Genomic DNA, 17,529 nt, shown 5'->3' on the forward strand with positions numbered 1-17,529 from the left:
AGACAGACAGACAGACAGACAGACAGACAGACAGACAGACAGACAGACAGACAGACAGACAGACAGACAGACAGACAGATAGATAGATATGTGTGTGTGTGTGTATATTTATTTGTATATAATAAACTTCTACTTACTACTTGTACTACTATTCCAACTTTGCGTTTTTTTACTTATTGGGGGGGAGCAGTGTACTGAAACACCCACGATTAATAAAGGACTACCTGTATTGTGAAGAGGTTCAGTATTGTAAACTCCTGGTGTCACACCCTGATCAGTTAATTAACTTCTAGACATGAGCTACAAATGTCTCATTCTTCAAGTGGAGCCACTCCTGAACCACTACCTCTCAGTTTTCTTCCATCAGAAGCGTCTAACCTGTTGGAGACAAACAAATGGACTGTGGCTCAGTGGTCCAACTCTTCAGATGAAAGTACATTTTCAGGTCATTTAAAAGTCAAGCTCCCAGAGTCTGGAGGAAGATGGAGAGGTCCAGAATCCATGTTGATTGAAGTCCAGAGTGAAGTTTCCACAGTCAGTGATGGTTTGGTGCCATGTCCTCAGCTGGTGTTGGTCCACTGTGTTTTCTGAAGTCCACAGTCAGTGCAGCATCTACCAGGACATTTTAGAGACTTCATGCTTCCATCTGCTGACAAACTTTCTGAAGATGCTGATTTCATCTTCCAGCAGGACTTGTCACCTGTCCACACTGACAACGATACCAAAAGCTGGTGATGTGACATTTACATTTTCTGAGACACTGAGTTTTGTTTTTTCTTCATTTGTAAGCCATAATCATCAAAATTACAAGAAATAAAGGCTTGAAATATTTTACTCTTTTTATAATTAATCTTTATTATAGATCAATTAAAAACTGAGCTTTTTCACAATATTCAACTTTTTTTAAGTTAGCCTGTATTGATGCAGATCAAAAATGTTCATTTTTGCAACACTTTGAATAGACCCAACATTTTTCAGTCAGGTCATCTGGACAGTTTTTTTTTTTTTTGTGCTGAAACGTTTCGCCTTCGATCCAGAAGGCTTCATCAGTCAAGGAAACACACAATAAAACTGATTCTTCCTCCAACAGCTTACTCCAAAGTTGAACAAACCAGTTCTGCTTGTGATAAGATGGTCTCTTTGGTACGCCCCTCCTCCATTGCCCTCTTCCTTGTTGACAGTCTTGTCAAACTGGTTGAAAACAACAAAGTCCATGCTCAATAACCCAGGTATAAAATCCAACATTTTTCAGTCAGGTCATCTGGACAGTTTCTTTTTTTTGGTGCTGAAACGTTTGGACGTTTGGATGGATCGAAGGCGAAACGTTTCAGCACAAAAGACCTGACTGAAAAATGTTGGATTTTATACCTGGATTATTGAGCATGGACTTCATTACTTTGAATAGACCTTCTTTTTTTATTTGTTTATTTACCAGAATCAAATATTTATTTACCAGATGCCCTCTCAGTTAGGCCACTCCTGTTGTGTCTTGTAGACATCAAAGCCTGAATGTCCTAAACTTTTCACATTTTAATAAAAAAAAAGAAAACAGACGTGATGGTGTTTGGTCGTAGTGGCTCCTGTGAACTTTCCCCAGGTGATCTGTGTTCCCTGGTGCTGCATGTAAAGGGAACTGTTCATAATATAGGTTGTAAAATGAACGGTGATTTTAAATTAGATTCCCAGATTAGAGCGGATGACTTAATGATTGAAGTTCAGTGTAGAAGACACTACAAAGGCCAGCTTTTATCGCCTCAGGCAACTAGATAAGGTGAAACAGTAATCCATGCCTTCGTCACATCTCGGATGGATTACTGTGACGCTCTTTACCTTGGAGTCAGCCAGTCCTCCCTCAGACGTCACCAGTTGGTCCAGAACGCTGCTGCTCGGCTTCTAACTGGAGTTCATAAGAAGGAGCACATCACCCCCACACTGGCTTCACTCCACTGTTCATTTTAAGATTCTTTAATTTGTTTTTAAAAGTTTAAATGGGCTTGCCCCATCCTACCTCTCTGAGCTGCTTCACCCATCCTCTCCTGCTCTGTGCCTCAGATCAGCTGATCAGCTGCTCCTGGAGGTGCCGAGGTCCAAACGGAGGCTCAGAGGAGACAGAGCTTTTTCTTTAGCCAATCCAAAATCTTGGATCAATCTCCCTCTTCCCATCAAACAAGCCCTTCACTGTCCACTTTAAAAAAAAAACTCTTACAAAAATGTATTTATATTCTCTGGTTTAATTTTACACCTGATTTGTTGTTTTCATTGGTCTTATTGTTTTATCGGTTTTATGTTTAAATGTTCTTGATTTTATATGTACAGCATGTTGTTGCAGCTAAAGTACTTCATAAATAAAGTAGTAGTAGTTGTGGAATCAATAGGGCTGCAAGTAATGATAATTTTGATGGTTGACTAATCAGATAAAAATATACGTAATTATTTGATTTGTCGACAAATAATTTAAACTTTCTCAGCTTCTTATGGGTTCCCCTGTTCTTGGCTGAAGTTCATGTTTCTCCTCGCCTGTTTATCCTGCCCGTCTGCAAATTTAAACAGGTCTTTCTTGTAAATGAGTCCTCGAGGCTCAATGAGACTAAGTTGTATAAATAAAGGCTGAATGAATATCACCCTCGTGTGTCTGTAATATAGCACAGCAAATTAAAATATTAAGCTATGAAACAGATTAATACGATGCTTATTATTTTATTTATTGTGTCCATTACATGAAATGAACCACATTAGTCAGTAGAGACTAAAATGGAAGTTATTTTAATATATCTTTATTTCTTTATGTTGTTTCTAGTTGACTAAACGTTGCAGCCCTATGTGCTGTGAACTTTTTGTCATGGTGTTTTTATCTCTTTTTATATTAAATATATTGGTCTTGGGTCTGCACTTATAGAAAAACAGATTTAGTCATTCTTCCCAAATGTATAATTTTGTTACTAAAAATTGTAAAAGCAAACATAAAATATTCTAGAAAAATATTTTATTTGCATCACATCTTTTTTGTTCTTATGGGATTTTACTTGTTTTATTATGTACATGTTTTTTTCTCTGTTCACATAACTGATAATTAATTGACAGTTAAATCTACAGTAAAGTTTTACAGTGTATTGTGGGAAAGTTTGAGGATAAGAAATAAAAATCGAGAACTGAAGTCTTCGTTTTAACTAAAAATACATATGTTTTCATAAGTTGACATTTCAGACCTTTGGTAATTCATTCCTTAAGCGCATACGACTCTGTAATTATCGAGAAAGAGCCAGCAAGTGAGCTTAAAATGATTTGAGAGTTCTCTTGATTTAATGCGGCACATGCAGTTAGTGATGCATCCTGGGATGAGGATATTTAATCATTCATTAGCAAGTCATAATATTTTTTTTTCCCACTCATGACTCATTGTGTGAAAAGAGGAACTGGGGAGTGGAGGATGGGGTTGCAGCACAAAATATCAAATTTTCTCAACCAGTAAAAGGAGCAAATCGTTCCTCCACCTTTGTGTTTGTGTCAGCCGATCTGCTTTTGCTCTTTTTCGATGGAGCTCTTAACATTGTTAACTGCACAAATCACTGTTACTGAACATAACACCACATATTCAAACATAATGAGGCTTGAGTCGTTGCCATTGCGCTGTTCAAAGGGGTTTTATTTAGTGCGGCGAACTGCTTCAAGGTCCCCTCTGCCTTTGCTCATCAACAATTGCCAAGTGTTAAATAAAATATGAGTTCTAAGAGTAATGTGGGCAAAGGACCCCATGTTCCCCATTTAGAGCCCACACCAGGCGATGTGTGCATGCACACAGACAAGTCGAGGGTATGGATCTGTAGCTTTACGTAATTGTTTTGGCCTAATCCAGGTTTTAATATGTCTTTCACAGCAGGGAGGCCTTCACGCTTAAACGGCAGACATCATGGATTTGTTTAATTATGTCTGACTGTGATTGTGTGCTTCTGTGGAAGTGTCATGTGTGTTTATGAACTAGAGAAACCGTGTTTGAACTAAGCAACATCTCTTTGATGACTTTTTTTCCGCCCCTACATCTATGCATATGTAATTTAAGGAACTTAAACACACTGCAGGAGGAGATGAAAGCGAATGGAGACACAGGGAGCGTCGGTGCGTATGGACCTGATACTCGCACATAAATACACGAGCATCCAGTGAGCAAACGTTGGCAGCGCTTCTCCAGTCTGTTTGAAGTAGTGTCTCATGGGAGGCTGTGGGGACTGTGGCAGTCTTTCACCCACTCAAACACACCGTGGCTCGCAGGAAAACTGGGACTGCAGAGAGAAACCAAAGGCAGAGGAGACAGTCAGAGGGATGCCCCTCCTCAAACAAAATCTACTTTGTCTCATCTCTATCTCTGCAGACGCAGGGAGCGCTTGGTCTGAACAGGTTGTCTGTTTACTGCCAGTTCATGTTTTTATTCTCACCGTCAATGCCCACAATGTGCTCATAATTCTGTCAGTCATTGAACGAGTGAGATCTCATGCTGCTGATCTCATGCTGCTGATCTCGTGCTGCTGATCATTTCATGCTGCTGTATTCATTCGTACTCATCTACTCACACAGACTCCTGTCCGTGCTGCTGTTGTCCGGCGTATTGTTTTGAACTATTAGTGTTTAAGTGTCTATCTTAGTTTATATTTTAGATCCTTATTTACTGTTTCTTTTTTCACTTTATGTTTTTGTTGTTGATGGAAATAACTGGGACCCTGTGTACACAATTTAATTCTACCTCATGTAGCACATGTGATGAAATGGCAATAAAACTTGTTGAACTTGAACTTGAATTAAAACAGCGCACTGAGGACACAGAGAGATGATTACCCAGATTGGTACCAGAGATCAAGTTTTTTATTGTTGTTTATTTCCATTGCAGTCTCAATAAGAATAGTTAACTCTAAATGAGATTACTTTTTTAATCTGCTTCTGCAACATCTTGAAACAGGTGTTATCAGGATGACAAATTAGTTTTTATTAAGAGTCGGGCCCTGTCAACACAGGAACAGCATTTTGTGATTAAGTAAAAAAAATTTCCTGTACCAATTGTCTGTGTTCGTATAAAAATGGTATTTTAGGAGCCCCTGAACGGTATTTTTCAAAACAAAGTTCTAGAGTAAGAGCATCCAAAAAAATGCTAGTGTTGAGTTCTCGTGTGGACATCCTAAACACAGTTTTTTGAAAATGATGGTGTCAAAGACCCGTCTTTAATATACAACTTGTTAATGACAGGTTTCATGCTTGTGTTTGTGTTGCAGGCACTTGTTGCTCAACTCAGCAACTGGCAGAGCAAAACCCCTACACAACCCCATGACCCCAAATAATTAAAGGCCAATATGTATTTTTGCCTCTTTATTAAAGCAAACACTGCAGAAAAAGATTAATAAACATCAATTAAATCTCTAAAAAAGCATAGGAAATGAGATACTTGTCTGTAAATAATTTACACTAAACCCTTTAAAAATTATTTAAGAGATTATCTTCTCTCCACTGACCCTCGTTGGATGCTGTGCCTGAAATCGTTCATTACGTTAAATCCTTGTCACACTAGAACGTTTTAGATATCTTGTGCTGACATTTTGTCCACAAGTTTTGTCCAACACGCTTGGATAGATTAAAGCTGGAATAAAAAATAATAATAATAACTGGAAGCATCTTTTGGATGTATGCATATTGCTAATTAGATGAATGATTATATTGTGGAAGTCGGAAATATACATATATATATATATATATATATATATATATTGAGTCTCGGTTTATTCTCTACGTCTTCCAACATCAAACTCAGAAAAGACAACTGATTTATAACCGTTGATCTGCTCTTTTTATATTCTGTCCCCTTCACAATAAGAGCACATTCTGACGTGAAATATATATATATTTGTGTCCGCAACAATATAACCTATGTTTAACATGACTACCTCATCTATAACTTACAGATGCATAACTTATACCATCATGTTTTTGTGGCTCTCCTCCCACACACCACTTCCCTCCCTTTTCAACCTAGAACATTAACCCATTAAGGCACAGATATTACAATACGTTGTGGAAACATTTTTATAAAAGTTATGTTAGAAGTAAGTTGAAATAAGTTACGTGCATGCTACATAATTGTCCAGCTGGTTTCCAAATACTGTCAACTTATAAGTAACTTACATGTGACATGTGTGACCATATGGCTAACTTACTTATGCTTAGCTTACCAGCAACATGTTGGCATACTCTGAAAATTTTGGCTGGCATCGACATACTACAACTTTTGCCATTATATATTAGCATGATGGTAACTTGTTCAAATATTACACCTTACCTTTTTCGTACATTGGCATACGTACCACATCCCTGTGTGACAGCCTCCTTGAACTGACCTGACTCCCAGTCAACAGTACTTTACGATGCGATGAAGAATAGTTGTCACATTTATCTTTTTTTGTTTGACATTTGGAGCATTTTCTCCACAACTGATGTCCTTTTTTAAACGGTTTTCCATTGAATTGTTACAGTGATACATACCGTACAAGCCTTACAGTTAATGCAAAGTTTGATTTGTTTTCTGTGTTTTCAGTGTGAACAAGTCTTTAAACCATACCATATTTATGAAGAAAAACATTGTTTTAGAATGACAGTGGTTTGGCGTTGACTGGGAGTGGTTTTGCCAAAAGGAAACCAAGTTTATGGGAAAGAATGTTTCTGTTTAAAATCAGATGTTAAGAGCGATTTAAAGTTTAGACCCATGATGGAGCCAGATTATCAAGGTGTCTCCAGTATGGTTGCCAAATATAATTCGACAAGGTACTTTCTACTACTTAAGTGACTAAGACTTCTAGTCCAGTGGTTCCCAACCCTGGTCCCTGAGGAACGCCATCCTGCATGTTTTAGTTGTTCCTCTGCTCCAACACATCGGATTTGAACAAAAGGTGACTAAAGGGCATCTGCTGAACTTAAGGAAGTAACTAAACCACTGAATCAGGTGCGTTGGAGCAGAGAAACAACTAAAACAAGCAGGATGGTGTTCCTCAGGGACCAGGGTTGGGATTGGAAACCACTGTTCTAGTCAGTACCCCGAGGTATAAGTTTTTGGGTAAAGACTGTCCAGATTAGTTTTAAGTTGAACCAGTAAATATCCCAATGAGCAGTCTCCTTTGAGTCTTTTTTTTGTTACTTACCTTGAAACGTATCTGTCAGCTCTACTTCTGGATCTAAACACAAATACGTCTCCAGAGTTTACTGCTGCTCTGCCACACAAACAATGCTTACAATTTATCCAGAAGAGAACTGCAATCTGGTTGATTAAAACAAACTATAAAAAGTCCTAGTATTCCTTAAAGGAATGCTTATTACCCACTCCCTTTCATTCAGTTTTAGGCTAAGATAATCTATGTCAAGAAATGATAGCACCGTAGCCATTTTGATCAAACCTTGACAATAACATTATTTGTAATCTAGTGCAATTTTGTAAGATGTCGTACTCCAGTTATGTTTAATGACTCTCAGCTCGTACTTCCTCAGACTGACTACTTCTAAGTTAGCTAAAGTTGATTGGCTGTGGGAGCCATCCAAAATAGTGCCGATGCACATCCAGTATGTGTAATAACTAATTTCTAAGAGTTTCTTTACAATCTGTCCTATGGAGATATTTTAACAATCAAATATGGTTGACTCCAACAGTAAAGTTTAAAATAAAAATGTACACAATGAGTAGCACTTGGATTGTGTACTGTGCACAATTCCACACCAAACGTTAGCTCAGAGTCTGTAAAATGGATTTATTAAAATTGAGTTGTAACCCTTTCTTATGTTTTATATGATTAGTTAGCTGTGGCAGCCATTTTGATTTGAGTTGGCTTCAAAAGTTAGTCCGTTGTAAACCAATGGTCAATCATTATGTCCTGAAAGTTTCATTAAAATTTGCTTAGTGGGTAATGAGGCGTTTGCTAACTCAGAGTTGACTCAAAATTGTTAATAGCAAGATTTTAAACAAAGTTCATGCACAATTTGTCATTTTGTGAAATCCAGAGGCTACAGTTGCTGCTCATGTGTAGTTTATAATAAAGGCTGCACAAATTCCAAACCCTTCTTTTCAGAGCGTGCAAAGTTGACTTTTACTAAAAACAAGAGGAGTGTGCAAATATTCTGTGGAATAAATAAAGTGGTAAAATCAAAACACGACACTTGCGTGGTGGCTGAATGAAACCTGTCAGAGGCGGGTTCGTTTTTCAAGTGCAACTTAAAAAGCAGCTCTATTTTTTCCCAAGGTTCTCCATCGTCAGCCAGCAGCCAACCCACAAACACCTCATGTTTTCTTAAAGCAGTGGATACATGCACAACATGCATACAAAAGATTACAAATACACAAAAACAATCGCACTTAAAGACAGCGCTGCAGAGCTGCCAATTTGCTGAGCTATTATTTTCTTCCTTTTCCGTCTTCTTTTGGCTCTTGTTTGCCTCACAATCTGCCCTAAACCCTGTCATTTTTATTTTTTAACAAAGCAGGTATGAGGAAAACATGCCGCATGTTATTTTCTGTCACTCCTCTTTCTTACTCATGTCTTCAGACCTCCCTGTGGTGTCCCCTGGTAAAGCAACAAAAACAGCTAATGGAGAAGAAATGTACCTACGCTCAGGCACAGATGGAGAGACAGAGGAGAGGGAGAGGATGAGGGATGTGGAGGCTCATAGGCAAAAGAAAGGAGGAGAGAGACTTGAAGAGACAGAAGGAGAGGCAGGAGAAGAGAGTAAAAAGCTTTTAGCCATGTTTCCAATGTAACACCCTTGTTCTGTGAGTTCTCCTGCATGCTGTAAAGCATGGAATGAGTGAGCTGCATTCATCATGTATACACGTTTATATGCATGTGTATGCATCTGTAGCACTGCCTAATAATAAATGATGTATTTAGTCTGAGAAAAGGGATTTCCCCACACCAAAACGTCTTGCACAAATTTATATTTGAAATGTTTTTTTGAGTGTAATTAACCTGTCAAATAAGAAGGATTAGAGAATAAAAAAAATAAAAAATATACCACAAAAATATAATGAGTTGCCTAGTACAATAGACCAACATTTAACCTGCATATGTACTCTCAAACTCTGCTGTTAAAGCAAAACAAGTGTTTACATGAAAAACATGTTGAAGACCCAGAGCGTAACCTCAAAAAAACAACTATTTCTAAAGTTTTCTCAGTTCATTTTCAATTTTAGTGCTTGAGTGGCTTTTCATATTGTTTGCCCCATATGCCTGCATCCCTCCCCCTGCTCCGCACCCCCCACCCCTACACACACACACACACACACACACCCACACACACACACGTATTCACACACACATGCACATGCATTTCTTTGTTACAAACACATCAAATAATGGGCTGAGGGAACATGGACCTTAGGTTATATCAGTCCAGCCCTCTGTATCCTCATAATAATAATCATCATCATCATCATTATTATTATTATTATTATTATTATTATTACTATTACTATTAGATCAGTCACAATCACAACAAAAATAGGGTCTAAAATAAAAATAAACCCTAAATAGACCTTAAAAATGTTGTGTTTTCTAAATCATTAATTATAAGCCATGCAAAAAAAAAAAAAAAAATACAATTTTATGGTGTATTTTGCAGATATTGTGAAATTTAATACAAAAAAAATGAATGTAGAACACTAGAGTTCAATTTTCAGAGAGTTCAGACTTTCTTTATTTGTCATTCATGTGGTACATGTGGTGGAACGAGATTGTGTACTCAGCGTCCCAGTTACATCCAACTATAAAATATAAAAGAAAAACAGTAATAAGGTCTAAGATATGAACTAAGAAAAACATTAACTAAAGATACGTTAAGCACTAAACAAGACGGCGAACAGCAGAACAAACTTTTTTTTTCACAATTTTTTATCCCTTCAGTTCCGTTAATTCAAAAAGCTCTCTAGAAAACAAAAATTAAAGGTGTTGCACACCCCTGTGGTATTAATTTGATTGTTGGTGCTTTTACATGATAAATGACTTCCAGTGTAATGAAATCATCAAACCTGCTTGATAACCTCATAACTTTGGTGCTAAAGTTGCTGGAGGATTGCAGGTTGGTATCAGAGCATCTGATTTGTTTTTACAGACATTTACATGCCGTTTCACGAGCTAGCAGCGGTTGTAATCATTTATCTTCTTCTCCATCACGTCGACACATATCCATATTTAATTTAGATATAGTCATTTATCATCATGCATAAAATGTTAATAGTTTATAGTCATTACATGATAAATTATAAGAAGTGGATTCTCTAACATTTTATTTTATAAAGTGATAAAAACAGCATTATAAAATATGGTACGTGTGTCTTTATACTTTGATTTATATTTCATGTTTTTTTTTCTTTTCTTTTCATGACTTTGCCTTTTTCTCGTCCGTCCTTGATTTTGTTTCCATCGCTCCCGTGTCCTTCACCTTCATCCTCTCACTCTCCCTCCAGTTCTAGAGGCGTTTTTTTTCATCTCCACTTAGCTTTTAGTGCTCTTTGGTGCCCCACTCATGGGGAATCCACCTCTTTCCAGACACAGCCTTATTTTAGCAACACAAGATGGTCCTTGGAGGGCACTGCCAGACCTCACACGCCGTGCTGCCTGCCCCTGAGTGTGAGCGTGTGTTTCTGGACCTGCATGTATGTGCACATTTTTTTGATATATCAAGATTGACATGAAGGGCATTTTCTCTTTTTTCCTTCCGTTCTTTCTTTTAGTTTAGTGCAAAGCTACAGTTGAATTATTAATGAGAGATGGTAGTTTTGTTCTGCATCCAACCCCCCACTGCTACAAATGACGTAAAAGAAATAATGTGAAGGGAAGCAGGCATGATGCACTAAACATCCTGAACATTAATCACCCATTAAGATATGTGTGTCTTGTAAATACCTATTTTGGAATGCGAATTGCAGTTTCTTCTTTTATACCCTCCTCCACCCAGCGCTTATCTCTCCACCCTTCCATTGTTCCACCTTGAGTCATGAAATCGCCAAGCGCGGCACCGTTTCGCCAGCTGTGAACTGGTGCAACAAAATGGCCAAGAACGACTGCATCATCAGAAGCATCACTGCGAGCCAAATGCCTTGTTATGTCAGATTTACAAATTCCCCTCTCACGCATCGAAGGAAAAAAGTGACCTACATAACTACAGACCAGAAAAAATAACACCAATGGCCCAATTCCCCTCTCCTCTCCTCTTCTCTCTCGATCGCTCCATCTATCGCTCCCTCTGTAGCTGATCTCTTTCCCTCTCATTTCGTCACCCCTCGTTTATCTCTATCCTTTCCCCAAACAGCAGCTCGGTACCTTATCAGCCCTCATTCACATGAAAGGAATGTTGCGAATGTCTGGGATTTTCTTATATTTGTCTTGAGCGCATGCAGTATTCCATCAGAATGTGCACATAGTGTGTCTACCCAATGCCGATGATGCTAAAATGGTATGGTCGACAAGGAGGGGGGGTTAGTTAGGTGATCCAACCAACCTGCTACTAGGTAAACACCATCTGTTCACACCAAATCTTCCTCCCCTCCGACGCATGACTGGAATAAAGTGATCCGATTGCACCTTTCCGAACACACTTCTATTGTGCCAACAAGGTATGTAGGTGTCGGTGTGCGCTAATAACAGATGAAGACAGAATCACTGTTCGTTTAAATTTTACAGCAGAAAAGACAAACACACCTTTTGATAAAAATCCCAGTTATTTGTGATCTGAGGTGAAACCTTTACCATGCTTGCTGTCCCAGAAATCAAATACTTTGAGGAAGTTTGATCCATGTCCCCTATTGTAGTTTGAAACTCTGTTTTCAGGTGGCACTTATTTAGGCTTTGTCCACACAGAAACATTGTTGTTCCCAAAATGATGTTTTTTATTTGTAGTGGTTAAAAATATCCTCATAAATACCATTGTTTCTTCTAGCAGGTTTTCTTCCACGTGACACTATAAAATTATACTTGATCTATATTGTAGATCAGCTTATTTTGCAAGGGGTTCTCAGACTTTTTAGGTTCAGGGACCCCCTCATAACCCTCATGTTTATTAAATAATTGTCTTCAATTTGTTTTTTTAATGCAATGGAAATTTTTGTGTAACATAAACACTTAAGACCTGTTATTTAATAGTATTAATACATTTTTTATACTTTTAAACATGGAGCATGTTTCATTCAAGACACACTTAATTAACAAGTTTTTAATTTCAATTTCCAAAAATTACAGTTTTGAGAAAATTAACTCTATCAAAAACCACTTTAAAACTTTACCTATTCACATAATGAATATAAATGTATTGTTACTTCTTTAAATTATTACATAAAACTGATCAGAATCATAACAGCAGTAATGGCTTAATTTGTAAACTGATTGATGCAGGAACGCAAATAATGGGAGGGCCAGTGAAGGGGGGGGGGGGGGGGGGTCTGGGGGTCCTCCCTGAGAAAATTTTGAATAAAGTAGATGTGATTTCCTACATATTGGTGTGTTTTAACGGGTTGTCAAACATGTATACAATTGTAAAAAATATAAATTTATTTTATTTATTTATTTATTTATTTGGACCCCCCAAGCACAGGTTCAAGGACCTCCAGGGGTCCGGAGATCCCAGTTTGAGAACCACTGGTATACAGGGAACATTCAAAAGAGTTATGAAACCGTCTTTTCCCTTTAGATATTTAAATTTAAAAATATAAGGTTGTTACCAGCCTTGTTTGTTCATTAAATGATACGGTGTAGTCATGTTGTGCAGCTAAGCAGCAAAGTTGAGCAACAAGCGTCTGCAGCACAAACGCAAATATATGTTTTCTATTATTTCTGCTGTTGGTGCATCGTTGGTACATCTGCTGTGCTTTGGATTGTAGCTTAGATTTGAGGTCCAGCTACGGCACCGTCCTTTTTCAAAAGGTCGTTTAGGTTGTCTGCGCTAAAACTCAAGGGTGGCTTTTCAAAAATGTTCCCTCTGATAACTTAAAAAAAAATGTTTTGGGGGGGCTTTTAAAATGTTTTTATGTGGAGGCCAGGCTGAAACATTCAAAAGACCACTTCTGTGTATTTAAAACAGTTCTTCGGGTGTGGGTGGGGCTAACGTTTCACATGTGTACTTGAAGTCCTCTGGATCTGCAGATTCACAGTGGAACTCTGGGCTCGCCTTCAAAATCCTAAAAAAATTGTAAAACCTTTTTTTTTTTTTTGTACCTCTTTGGCTGTAAAAAAGAAGTAGCCAAAAAATAATTGCTTGATCATAAAGATGGTTTGCACAATCATCTGCTCTGTCAACCTTTTCCCTTTCTTCTTTTCCTTTTTTCTCTGTTTCCCGCTCCCTCTTTCTCTCCCTCAGCCTGCAGTAAAACTGAGTCAAATCAATCAATTCAGGTTTCTTGGGCAGACCAGTGGTGTGGTAAGAAATTGACCTTTCATTTTATTGTGTGAGCGTGTGTGTGTGTTTGTGTTTGTGTGTGTATTTGTACACAAAAGCAGAGGAAAGAGGTTAGAGCTGAGCCTCTGTCTGCTTTAGAGCCAACGGTGCCACCAAATGTGGCGTCGCCCACGATTACCAACCACGGATCTAACGCACATGACTGCTAATACTGATAAACAGCCTTTCACACATAGCAGATATGACAAGTACTCAGTGTGTGTACATGGCATTAAAGAGGCTCCGTGCCTATTTTTAGCTTTTATGCTAAGCAGCATGCCGTTGTGGTTTTCCCGGTCTTTATCCGGCTGGATATTGAGCGGACTGAGTGAGTGAGTTAGCCTGGGTTAAGTGGCTGTGCTTAAGGGCACAACAGTACTGCTGCGATCACCGGCTGCTCCCATACAGCCTTGGAATGAGCCCTGCGAAACAAGACAAAAGGCTCATGACAACACACACACACTCTTTCTCGAACAGCGGCAAGCATTGAAGTGAGCTAGAATGGACGAAGCGCCGGGGAAAGATGTTTGATTTTCTGTCATCTCTTTGTTTTTGCTAGATTGTCAATTTGTTTTTATCTCATTTTCGCCTTTTTTTTCCTCACGTGCTCATTTATAGATTTCAAACCTCTCACACAAACATGCACACACTCACAGACTGATAGTGCCAGATGTGGGCTGACATTTTCTATCTATCCAGGAGGTGCAGGTTTATTACAGATTTATATTAATTAGTAGGAGACAGGTTGAATATATAGCTGCCATATGAAAGACTGTCACTGATGAAAGGAAGACCAGTAGATTTTACTGACAGAGAACTATGAACGCAGTGTTCATCGCGCTCCAGGCTAGGTCACATAAACTAAAGCCCAAATTCCAAAAGGCCTTGCTTCAGGTGCGCTAACCTGAGGGCACGTTTTGAAAAGAAATCCACTGCTCATGTTTTTGCTGTTCAGGGAAAAATCGTCACTACATCATCAGTACCGACTCCATGCAGCCTTCAATATTATATCATGTTAATGCATTGATTCTTCCAGCTCCAGACCCCCCCCCCCCCCCACAGTGTTCTCCAGAGATTTTTATTTTTTTTACTCAGAGATGTTTTGGCTGACTTCAGCCCTCCACTCCGTCACCATTTGTTCATCCTGCTCCCCTGCACTAAAACAGCTCATAATTATTGTCTCAGCATCCTTCATGTATAATTTATCAGCCGTTTAAAAGCGGAGTTGCACGCCGTTAAATCTAGAGGGAGCTTCCGTCTTTCCAAATCACCTCATCCTCTCCACCTTTCATAAATTCTCCTCTCTGTCAAACTTTCTGCATGTGCAGGAGGTTTCAGTCGCCTCTTTTCACTCCTGTGTTGTTCTTTTATCCTGCACCGGCGTGAAACCTGCATCCTCCCCTCCCTTCTGCTTCACTTTGTTTTTAAGTGCATTCCGCTTTACGCCGTCTGCTCCTTCTCGTAATTTTCAAATTTGTGTTGGAAATAGGAATGGGAATTTATTTTGCACCCTTCACTCTTTAGCGTTTCTCTTCCTTCTGTTCCTTCTGTAAAGCGAAAGGAGAGGTGCAGAGTAATTGGATTCCCCCTAATAGCGAGGGTAATGTTGACAGTACATAAATCCTGCCACTGAAATAGTGCCTCGTTTATCTTCTGATTTTGCCTCATTGTTTTTTGCCACATTTCCCACCCTCGTCTTCTTCCAGCTCTAACGCCTGTATATATATATATGTATGTATTTTCCCTGTCATCCCTCCTTCCTTGGCTGACCTTCCCTTCATCTCTCCAGGGGTCTCATCAGGTTTTCTTGATTGCATAGATGGGGCCTCGTATGGGATAATGTGTCTCTTCATAAATTGGTCAACACAGTTTGGTTGCTGCCAAGCAGATAGCAGAGGGAACAAAGAAAGGGAGGGACACCGATAAGAGGAACACATGCACATTGCACCGGATATGTGGTAAAACGTAAGGTTTACAGGAAATAATGAAGGGTGCACTTGATTCTGGTTTAAACAAATAAAATCTGTTCTTTCTCTCACCTAACATATTTAGTCCTCAGGACTTCATCTGATTACAAGGATGGTGAAACTTCAGGAGGATCTTAAATCACATTCAGTGTCAAATTTCCCTGCACTTGTAAAATAGCTGAAAAACAGGTACAAACTGGCTCCATAAAGTGCAAGCACGAATAGGGAATGTAACCATTTTGAAACACATTTAATTGGTAAATGAAGAAATTAACATGATCCATGTGGTAGATAATTACTTATTGCTTTCTTTGCTTACAAGTAAGGGTTAAGTCACTTGATCCTATTCCATAATTAAGTGAATCAGCTTGATAGCATCTGTTTGTCTGTTCACGTCCAAGTGAGCAACACTCGCATCCTTCAGGCTACCCATTTATTAACTTTTGTGTATTTCCAAATCTAACAAAACACACCGATATCATGAAACATTATCTTTTTAGCTTTTGGAAAGATTTAGGGCCACAGAAACATTTGTTTTCACAGAATAAGCAGTACAAATTATGGGTGCGTCACTTAAATTTCTGCACTCAAGTAAAATATTGAGACACTGTGTAATGCTTTTATATTTTAATGCATTTCCTTCCATGCACTTCTTACACAGTTGTTTTAATGACTTAGCTCATACAGTGTAAAATATACTTGTGCTTTGACCTCTTGTCATGTTTCTGTTGCTTTTTGATGGCAGTTTTAAAAGAGCTAAAGTCTCTTATAAACCAGTGAAACGTCAGCCGTGCACCGCCAGACAAATAGGTCATGAAATCTCTCAGCTCATTTTGTCATTTTCAAGGGGCAATGTCATGGGCCAAAGACCAAAATGCCTCTGCATTCAATCACCCAATGACTAAAACTCAGATGATTGCATTAACTCATCACTTCTTCATCCCTTTGGGCTACAAAAAAGGGTGATTGCTAAATGCTCAACTGAAGGCTTAAAAATATCACTGCCAACCAGCGAGTGACATCATGGCAGATATATCCATCTTTTATTTATCGTTATGGTTGGAGACCCATCCAGCCACACTAAATGAAACATGAATCAGTTTGAAGCCTAAAGAGAATTATCCGTTATGTACCAAAGCTAAGAGGAAATGAATGAGCTGGCAGCATCTGAAAAAAGGCCGGAACATTGTTTTATCAAAAATATCTGCCTAAAATTATAATTATTTTAGAACAGAGAAGCTATCCATCCATCCATTATCTTTACCCGTTTATTCCATTTTGGGTCACGGGGGTCGCTGGTGCCCATGTCCAGCAATCACTGTGCGAGGGGCGGGGTACACCCTGGACGGGTCGCAAGTCCATCACAGGGCCACATAGAGACAAACAACCATTCACTCTCTCACTCACACCTAGGGACAATTTAGAGTTACCAATCAGCCTAACATGCATGTTTTTGGTCTGTGGGAGGAAACTGGAGTACCCGGAGAAAACCCACACATGCATGGAGAGAACATGCAAACTCCACCCAGAAAGGCCCCTGGACCGGGGTTTGAACCAAGGACCTGCTCGCTGAGAGGCAGCAGCTCTACCGGTTGCGCCACCGTGCTGCCCATCAGAGAAGCTACTCAATGATAATTGGTTTAAGAAAGGACTAAATCTAAAAAATAAAAAATATAAAAAAAGGACTAAATGAAATTAAGATACAGTAGGATGACATAGACAAGTGTATATCATCCATTTACTTTCTACCCCCCTCCCTTCCCTAAATAATAAACAATCTCACCAATTATTGAGGAAGTGTCAAGCATTTGATACAAACTGCCCTTTCTGTCCCATCACACCGATGCCCAACTTCTCCCTTTTATGCTGCGTGTTCATGGTCAAACTTATTGACGTATGAGTCCAGGTCCGGTCAGCTAATCAATCACCCCTGTGGCATTTGAATTGTTTGGTCTGTCTATAGGCTCCCAGCGTACCTGCTGCTCAGAACTCCTTCTCTGCAAACACAGAAGCTCTGCCAAGGTTGGTCATGAGGGAAGAATCTCATTACAAGGAAGCAAGTGCTGTTGCTGTTATTGACAATACTGAGTCAAACTATCAATAAGGTCAAATCAACCTC

At 38.9% G+C, this 17,529-nt stretch overlaps 1 protein-coding gene across 1 annotated transcript in view; it reads left to right on the top strand.

Annotated features, from left to right (window-relative positions):
* The window catches only part of tenm2a (teneurin transmembrane protein 2a), a 272,924-nt gene that overhangs the window by 99,801 nt on the left and 155,594 nt on the right, over positions 1-17,529 (top strand). The window contains exon 4 of the mRNA XM_037675395.1: positions 13,366-13,425. Coding sequence (XP_037531323.1) covers positions 13,366-13,425 — 60 coding nt within the window. The remainder of the gene's footprint in view (positions 1-13,365; positions 13,426-17,529) is intronic.

Source organism: Nematolebias whitei, chromosome 4 (assembly GCF_014905685.2).
Source record: "Nematolebias whitei isolate Nwh7 chromosome 4, NemWhi1, whole genome shotgun sequence".
NCBI lineage: Eukaryota > Metazoa > Chordata > Actinopteri > Cyprinodontiformes > Rivulidae > Nematolebias > Nematolebias whitei.